At 44.3% G+C, this 9,502-nt stretch overlaps 2 protein-coding genes across 4 annotated transcripts in view; one reads left to right on the top strand and one right to left on the bottom strand.

Moving 5' to 3' along the window:
- Positions 1-5,278, bottom strand: part of LOC139548882 (calpain-5-like) — a 25,467-nt gene extending 20,189 nt beyond the window's left edge. Inside the window, exon 1 of one of the 2 annotated variants that reach the window (XM_071358806.1) lies at positions 4,835-5,278. The gene's annotated coding sequence lies outside the window, so the exon portion shown is untranslated. The remainder of the gene's footprint in view (positions 1-4,834) is intronic. The other variant, XM_071358807.1, reaches the window with a different exon arrangement.
- Positions 3,851-8,982, top strand: LOC139548883 (cylicin-2-like). Of its 2 annotated transcripts, none has more exons than XM_071358808.1 (5): positions 3,851-4,091; positions 6,228-6,392; positions 6,484-6,673; positions 6,777-6,971; positions 7,310-8,982. In XM_071358808.1, exons 1-5 carry the CDS (start codon positions 3,974-3,976, stop codon positions 8,547-8,549), a joined length of 1,908 nt encoding a protein of 635 aa, XP_071214909.1. In that variant the 5' UTR covers positions 3,851-3,973; the 3' UTR covers positions 8,550-8,982. The 2 variants fall into 2 exon arrangements, with proteins under 2 accessions (XP_071214909.1, XP_071214910.1); XM_071358809.1 differs by lacking the exon at positions 3,851-4,091 and adding an exon at positions 5,824-5,956.
- The last annotated feature ends 520 nt before the right edge of the window (positions 8,983-9,502 follow it).

A 9,502-nucleotide genomic window follows, 5' to 3' on the forward strand; every position in this document is an offset into this window, starting at 1 on the left:
CCATAAGAAGTTAAAGACCCACTCTCATGATGCCCCAGATCCTAATGAGTTAATTGTTACATTATTAATTTAATTGGGTAACAATTAAACAGTTAGGTAATTAGATAAATAACAGGACAGTCCCTTTTCGATCGAGAAGAAACCCTGGTATCGGTAGCACAGGAGGTTGGTGGACGGGCTCATGGTAATGGCTGGAGCAGAATAGTATCAAATACATCAAACACAATTATTATGAGCCATTCTCCCCTCAGCAGGGGGGGGTGTAGCCCCTCACCCCAGTTCGCAACAGCTAGAAGTACTAACTACACTGAACATAAATACCTTAGCCTTAAGGCTACATTTTTGTGGTGGGGAGTCTATGAGATTTATGCCAAGAAGAGGGCAAACAAGAGAAGGGTGTTTGTGTGTGCGAGACAGAGTCCCATTATCTACATTGTACACTGACTCCTCCCATCGAAAGTAGAGAAAAATAAGCACTGTTGTTAAAGGATATCCTCTTATTCAACACACACAGCACACACCATATGAGTCACACCATAACAACATAATTCTCCAGTCATGTGACACATCCAGACAAGAGACACTCCTAGTCTACCCATGGATCACTGGGAGTAACCCGATCCAGCTCTAATGTTAGATCAGAGGTTCCCAGACCTTTTAGCAGTGTGCTTAGCATAGAGTGTCTGCTAAACACACACAAACTGCTACTGTTCACTGGTCTGACAGTCAACAGGACTCTCTGGTAGTCATGGAGATGCTTATTGGACAAAGTCAGGCAGTCTGTAATCATGTTAGTGTTTGACAACCCTGTTAGAGACAGAACACACACTACACAATGCAGACAAACACACTACGCACACTAGTACACACACAGGGTTTACCATAGACCTCTCCTAGAGAAGAGAGGAGGGGAAAGGAGAGGGATGAAGGGAGTGGTCAGTTCACAACAGCTAGCAGTACTAACTACACTGAACAAAAATAAACAGAACATGTAAAGTGTTAGTCCCATGTTTCATGAGCTAAAATAAAAAATCCCAAAAATGTTCCACACGCACAAAAAGCTTTTTTCTCTCAAATTTGGGTCACAAATTTGTTTACATCCCTGTTAGTGAGCATTTCTCCTTTGCCAAGATAATCCATCCACCTGACAGGTGTAGCATATCAAGAAGCTGATTAAACAGCATGATCATTACACAGGTGCACCTTGTGCAGGGGACAATAAAAGCCCACTCTAAAATGTGCAGTTGTGTCACACAACACAATGCCACAGACGTCTCAAGTTGAGGGAGAGTACAATTGGCATGCTGACTGCAGGAATGTCCACCAGAGATGTTGCCAGATATTTGAATGTTAACTTCTCTACCATAAGCCGCCTCCAACGTTGTTTTAGAAAATGTGGCTTTTTTAAAATGTTTTTTATTTCACCTTTATTTAATTAACCAGGTAGGCTAGTTGAGAACAAGTTCTCATTTACAACTGCGACCTGGCCAAGATAAAGCAAAGCAGTGCGACACAAACAACAACACAGAGTTACACATGGAATAAACAAACATACAGTCAATAATCCAATAGAAAAAAAGTATATATACAGTGTATGCAAATGAGGTAGGATAAGGGAGGTAAGGCAATAAATAGGCCATAGTGGCAAAATAATTACAATATAGCAATTAAAACACTGGAGTGATAGATGTGCAGAAGATGAACTTGCAAGTAGAGATACTGGGGTGCAAAGGAGCAAAATAAATAAATAACAGTATGGGGATGAGGTAGTTGGATGGGCATTTTACAGATGGGCTATGTACAGGTGCAGTGATCTGTGAGCTGCTCTGACAGCTGGTGCTTAAAGTTAGTGAGGGAGATATGAGTCTCCAGCTTCAATGATTTTTGCAGTTCGTTCCAGTCATTGGCAGCAGAGAACTGGAAGGAAAGGCGGCCAAACGAGGAATTGGCTTTGGGCGTGACCAGTGAAATATACCTGCTGGAGCGCGTGCTACGGGTGGGTGCTGCTATGGTGACCAGTGAGCTGAGATAAGGCAGGGCTTTACCTAGCAAAGACTTATAGATGACCTGGAGCCAGTGGGTTTGGCGACGAATATGAAGCGAGGGCCAGCCAACGAAAGCATACAGGTCGCATGGGGTTTTGGTGACAAAACGGATGGCACTGTGATAGACTGCATCCAATTTGCTGAGTAGTGTTGGAGGCTATTTTGTAAATGACATCGCCGAAGTCAAGGATCGATAGGATAGTCAGTTTTACGAGGGTATGTTTGGCAGCATGAGTGAAGGATGCGCTGTTGCGAAATAGGAAGCAGATTCTAGATTTAATGTTGGATTGAATATGCTTAAATGCGAGTCTGGAAGGAGAGTTTACAGTCTAACCAGACACCTAGGTATTTGTAGTTGTCCACATATTCTAAGTCAGAACCGTCCAGAGCAGTGATGCTGGATGGGCGGGCAGGTGCGGGCAGCGATCGGTTGAAGAGCATTAATTTTGTTTTACTTGCATTTAAGAGCAGTTGGAGGCCACGGAAGGAGAGTTGTATGGCATTGAAGCTCGTCTGGAGGTTAGTTAACACAGTGTCCAAAGAAGGGCCAGAAATATACAGAATGGTGTCGTCTGTGTATAGGTGGATCAGAGAATCTCCAGCAGCAAGAGCGACATCATTGATGTATATAGAGTGTATACAAAGGCAGTACGTCCAACTGGCATCACAACTGCAGACCACGTGTAACCATGCCAGACCAGGACTTCCACACCTGGCTTCATCATCTGCGGGATCGTCTGAGGAGGGGTGGGGATGCTGAGGAGTATTTCTGTCTGTCTTTTGCGGGGAAAAACTCATTCTGATTGGCTGGGCCTGGCTCCCCAGTGGGTGCACCCCTGCCCTGTCATGTGAAATCCATAGATTAGGGCCTAATGAATGTATTTCAATTAACTGATTTCCTTATATGAACTGTAAATCAGTAAAATCTTTGAAATTGTTGCATGTTGCATTTATATTTTGTTCAGTGTATACTACTACAGGAATACTGTATGTATTTCAGTCAAACACCGCTATTGGTTGGACTTAGTCTACTGGAGGTCTAGATGGAGCTGTCACGGTACTACCTATAGCCATTTATTCCTTACAGATCTGAGGGAGTAGGAACTAGGGAAGGGGACTAGGGGTATGAATGGAACATGGCCAGCCTAGATGTGGGTTCTGTCTGGGAAGGGGACTATTGGGTACTGTCTGGCCTGACAGGAAACTCCACCTGTCAAAATCACTACTACTACTCTCTGTCCCCTCCAAATCCATCTCTATCGCGCTCATTCTCTTTCTCTCCGTCCTGTTAAGTACATTCTTCTTCCCATTTGCGCCGCCTGTTTGTTTTCATTCTGTCTCACTGTCCGTCTCTTTCCTTTCTACATACTACCATTCGTTATATCCCAAACTCATCATGTATCACTCTTTGTATCTATCTTTACCACTAGAAAGACCAACAGTAGCCTAATCATGGTCCACCTGTCTCAATCAATGAGAGAAGATTTGAAATAGACAAGATGGCAGGATACACATAGTTGGATTACATCATGGAGCAAAAAATGTATGTATTTAATAATGGAGCATTTTCTAAAATTCAAACGAACCACCTGCAACTGGACATAAACATTTTAGAAGATACATGTTTAGCTGAACCGAGAACAAAGATAGTATCACCAAGTTAAGATTAGGCTAAAATGCTCTATGCTACGCCAAACAGTACCTATCCTGTAGAGGCAAATGGAGCATCACATTAGCCCATTACAATCTGTTAGCTACTCTAACCACAACACCAACGTTAGCGGAGGCTGTGACTGGTGTTCTTCAGACATAACACCGTAACAGACATGGCAGACTGAACTGGCAGAGACAAACTATACTACAACCGCAACTATACTACAACCATCGCTTTGTTCACAGTTCAGTTCCATTGAACAGTTAAGTCCTACATGACTCATCAGGCTTTAGAACTTCTGAGGAGAAATGAGGTGGGGGATGGAAAGAGAAAGAATGCCAGGATTCATAACAGACCTCCACAGCCTGGGCCAAAGGTAGTAGCTCTGCTCAGTAAGTCTAAACACTACTGAAATTGTAAACACATTTTACAGATGCTGCAGCTGCTGGGAGGAAACTCTTACAAAAAAAGATTGCGGTTTTGATCCTGCAGTCCACTATGGTATTTTGGAAGCAGTAATTGCAGAACAACTGCAGTTATACTTCAAAATTACTGAGGTAAAAACAACTTATTTTGGATGCAGTTACACTGCACTCTGACTGCAATCATTTTTTGTATTCTCTGGATAAGAGCGTCTGCTAAATGACTTAAATGTAAATGTATTCTGCTCCCCAGCCACACACACACGGAGATAGTAGGCAATTTAACTGAAATAACGCGAAAAAACGTGTTTTATACTTGCTGAACACAGCAGTTGGTGGCCAAGTAAATCTAAACTCCATGATGTACTGTACTTCACAATAACGGAGTTGCACAACGACTTGTGTGGGCGGACTGGAGTTCTGACATCACATAAAATGAAGTTTTTCTTAAAAGTCCTGTTTTTGATAAATTTCATTTTATGTTACGTCCGAGCTCCAGTCCGCGCTCAACTCCGTTGATGTGAAGTAGGCCTACATCATGGAATATCACTTTACTTGGCTGGCGGTTGGTAAAATCGTATGCTCTAGAAAAGTTCAGATACGTTTACACACATTCAAAAGTATCCATATTTGCTGTAGGCTATGCTCTAGAAAAGTTGAAGTATGTTCATCCATCGTCAACCCGACTGTCTGCTTTAATTAGGCTAGTTTACCTTGGAAGAGTTGACTCCCTCGATGACGTATTCGTTTCTCTCCAGTCCTACTGGGGCTTCAGTCGGAGTGATCCCTTGTTCCCTCCCGGAGGCTGCTCTTCTGATGCACGAGCTCCTCGGGACTCACTTGCTGTCTCTTTCGCGCTCTCGTTCTCTCTCTCGCTCTCTCACACACAGGGGAGGGTGTCTTAACAGCTGGAGCTGAGCTCAAGCTACTCTGGTTCCCTGACTATGTTGATCCGAAACATGTGGTGTTTTATTTTAGTGTCGACTAGACCTACTGCTCCAGTGACATGATCAAGTTGAATCAAAGCTCTTAAATAGTAACTGGAGCCAACTGTTTTTCATATAAAACATTTGAGAATAAATCTAGTCTATTTTTGCCTAGTCATTAAAAAAAATGTGTGACGTTTATCTTACTTGGACACCCATTTCCGTTCGATTGTGGGCAAAACGCCTCACCTCACTCTTCATAAAGAATTTCCACTCCTAAAACAACTTCGCAAACCAATATATATATATTTCAGAATTAGGTCTAACTCGTTTCAAAACGCACAAAGAAATATATAATGTTGGTGTACAATGTTTTCGAAGATGTATGTCTGCACAGTAGCATGCGTTTAGGCTGCGTTCACACAAGCAGCCCAATTCTGATCTTTTTACACTAACTGTCTGTTTGAACAAATCAAATTGCAGCCAGCATACAACAGCCACAATGCAGCAGATCGGTCAATTTTCCATTCTAGAAACAATGTAAAACTTTCATCTAATCAGTATCAAGTTACACTTTGTTTGGAAACAATATGTTTTTCACGTCTGTGGTATTTACAGTACTGCCGCGCCCTCCGGTGGCCATTAGGTGAAACGACAGCAGCGTAATGTACTGTGGAGTAGAGCCAGTGACCGAGGTGACGCTGTGTCATTAATGTTTAACCCCAAGGTACCGGAGTCACCGGACGTATGAAAAGTCATGTGAGAAACTGCACTTTACACTATACTGAACTGAAGAAAGACAACATTCACATCCGACAACGGGGGGAGATGGACATGAAACATCTAACTTGTTAATTTAATTTAAGACGGTTTGTTGTATAAGGAGATATAGTAAGAACAAACTACACAGTAAGTCATAATGATATTGTGATGAGGATTATTGTATTGTAATATTATTTTTCCCAGAAGACCATTACTTATTCACCCTGTGTGTTTCAATGAAGGACTATGCCAAGAGAAAGTATATCAAATACTTGTTTGATTGGTTAATTGATTTATTGATTGATTGCTTTATTATTTGTTGAATATAAAAACATGTTACTCGACATGGGTCCACATATGATGAGGTATTTGTGGCATTCTGAGAAACATTGTCCTTATTGTGTGTGTGTGTGTGTAGTGGTGGGAATGGGAAGAATTCTGGGGTCTCTGCTGCCAGCGGCTCTACTGATTGGCTCAGCCCTCTGTATGGGCGCGGTCAGTCTAACCCTAAGCCACACCTCTAGGGTCAGAGTTCACAAAGGGAGGAACCTCACACTGACCTGCATGAACGCAACACATGCAGGTGAGATAAAACACACACACACACACACAAAAGACTACCTTTATGGAATGTCACGTACCCCTGTTATACTGGTGTGTGTGTGTGTGTGTAGGAGTGGTCCAGTACTGGCACACCCCTTTCGGTCGGGTCCAGAACAGCAGTCTTCATGCCAGCCAGAAGGATGTGGTTGCTATGCAACGAGATGGTAGCCTGCGGATCCACATTGCTTCTCCTCACCACAGCGGGCTGTACTACTGCCTCCTACTGGCCGGAGGACAAACTACACTCACACCCTACCTGCTGTAAGTACTGTTGTAAGGCAGCCATGTTGTGTTAATACAGTAGTGCACTATATAATAGGGTAATTTGGGACTCATAAATTAATTCACTCTTTACCTCCCTCAGGACTGCCAGCAGTCCACAGGACCATGCGGTCGAACACAGGCGGGTGGTCAGGAGTATGCTGGGTGGTCATGGAGAGGAGAGGGATGTTGCCGTAGTTTCTGACGGTGTGTTTGCGGCGGCGGTGGCGGCATCAGTAGTGGTGACGTTCCTGGTGGGGTTCAGCTCTGGAGCTTTGAGCAGGACACTACTGGACAGGTGCATTGCTTTATCTACCTATATTAAACATTTAATCAACTGTTAGTCAACATCTATTCACCTTTATTTTACATTCGATAAAGATGAAGTTCAGTATTTTACAACTTCATGTTAGATGGGTCCTCACCCTGAAAGTAGAATATGGGCCAGGAGAAACTAAATCATGGTTAGTTGAAACTTGTAGTGCTTGTTTAAAGAAAACCGAACCATGGATTAGTATCTCTTGGCCCATAGACTGCTTTCAGAGTGACAGTAGTCTAGCTGTAAAACACTGAACTTCCCATTTAAACAGCATCAATATTAAATACAGATACATTTTACCACAACTCCTCTCTAAGGTGTGTGAATTGGGTGCGTTCGCTAGGACAGGAACGTCGTAACCATGGTGAAACAGTCAGCGTGGCATTCCGGAAGGATGTGGAACAAGAGAATGAGGATTACTCTGCCTCGACGACAAGCGTTACCATGGAGAATGTAAGCCCATCTCCACCAGCCAAACCTCAGAGAAGCTTCAGGGGCAAACATCATGAAGAGACTGCTTACATGGAGGGCTGCCACCAGGGGAGAGGAGAGGAAGGGAGGGAGAGGGGAGGAGAAGAGGGGAGGGAGGTGGGAGACAGCACAGACGGAAAAGAGAATAGCAGGAGAGTGGGGGATGAAGAAAGGAGTGACAGTGAGGAAGGGAGAGAGGGAAAGGAGGGGAGGAATGAAAGTGACAGGGAGGAAGGAAGAAGAGAGAGTGAGGAAGGGAGAGAGGGAAAGGAGGGGAGGAATGAAAGTGACAGGGAGGAAGGAAGAAGAGAGAGTGAGGAAGGGAGAGAGGGAAAGGAGGGGAAGAATGAAAGTGACAGGGAGGAAGGAAGAAGAGAGAGTGAGGAAGGGAGAGAGGGAAAGGAGGGGAGGAATGAAAGTGACAGGGAGGAAGGAAGAAGAGAGAGTGAGGAAGGGAAAGAGGGAAAGGAGGGGAGGAATGAAAGTGACAGGGAGGAAGGAAGAAGAGAGAGTGAGGAAGGGAAAGAGGGAAAGGAGGGGAGGAATGAAAGTGACAGGGAGGAAGGAAGAAGAGAGAGTGAGGAAGGGAGAGAGGGAAAGGAGGGGAGGACAGAGTGTAAGGAGAGGAGAGAGAGTGAGGGAGAGGTTGAAGAGGGAGGATTTAGAGGTGATAGTAGCAGTGATTCAGAAGAAGGGTCTGTTGGCGTGAGAGAGGGGGGAGTGGAGAGGCAGGGGGAGGGAGCAGCGGGAGAAGAGAGGTGTTCTCCTCCCCGGCCCGCCAGACGGAGCCGTGTGATTCGTCTGTACCAGTACGATGAGGAGGGGCATCGCTATAGTCACCTGCCAAACCCCACCCCCATGGAACGTACTTCCCTCGCTCCCCGGGCCAAGCAGCGCTCGCTTTCCCTCACCAGGCTCAACACCATCATGGCTGCTGCCACCGCCAGCCCCCTGGACCCACAGAACCCCTCGGGCCGAGACTCAGACCCCCAGGACTCAGACCTTGACCCTGAGGAGAGGGACACAGCCAGTCCAGCCAGCCCATCCCAGGGCCAGGAGAGACCAGTCTTTCAACTGGAGATATGACATACAAGATCTAGGCCTCTATTCATAAAGTGTCTCAGAGTAGAACTGCTGATAAATTATCCGGTCCTAACCTGTCCATATAATCTTAATCATTATGATATAGAAGGCGAAACTGGTTCAAGATCAGCCCTCCTAATCTTGATAGATGCAGCCCGAGCAGAAAGACGAGGGTCATGTTCAGTCAGGCATACAGAGACATTGTACCAAAATGGTTTGAAACAGAAAACAAAAATGTGTGTTTCCTACTGGACAACTTTAACAGTTAGTGCCTCGCCATTTCACTCCATTGTGAAACATTTTCTCAATCACAAATTCTCACACACAAATTCCCAGACACACTTAAGATTTTGACTTGTCATCACATCCAGCAGTTTCCATTATTGTTTTGTAAAAGCAATTGGAAATAAAACATTAAAAGTAAATGTTAACTTTGGATGATTGTGTTGCTGACCTGTTGCACCCTCTACAACCACTGTGATTATTATTATTATTTGACCCTGCTGTTCATCAATGAACGTTTGAACATCTTGGCCATGTACTGTTATAATCTCAACCCGGCACAGCCAGAAGAGGACTGGCCACCCCTCAGAGCCTGGTTCCTCTCTAGGTTTCTTCCTAGGTTCCTGCCTTTCCAGGGAGTTTTTCCTAGCCACCGTGATCCTACATCTGCATTGCTTGCTGTTTGGGGTTTCTGTATAGCACTTTGTGACATCTGCTGATGTAAAAAGGGCTTTATAAATACATTTGATTGATTGTTAATTTAAAGTTAGTCCCTGTGTATTTGGTTCTAACCTTGTCCCCAGGTTATGATTGCACATAGCACTAATATGCCTGGAATAACAACAACTATAGTCTGGCCTGTGTTGGAGTGAACAAAAAAATATATAATTATTTGACCGAATCACACGACTGCAAGACAGGGGTACACAAATTAGAGGTACACAATACAGGAG

The sequence above is a fragment of the Salvelinus alpinus genome, chromosome 22, assembly GCF_045679555.1.
Source record: "Salvelinus alpinus chromosome 22, SLU_Salpinus.1, whole genome shotgun sequence".
Classification (NCBI taxonomy): domain Eukaryota; kingdom Metazoa; phylum Chordata; class Actinopteri; order Salmoniformes; family Salmonidae; genus Salvelinus; species Salvelinus alpinus.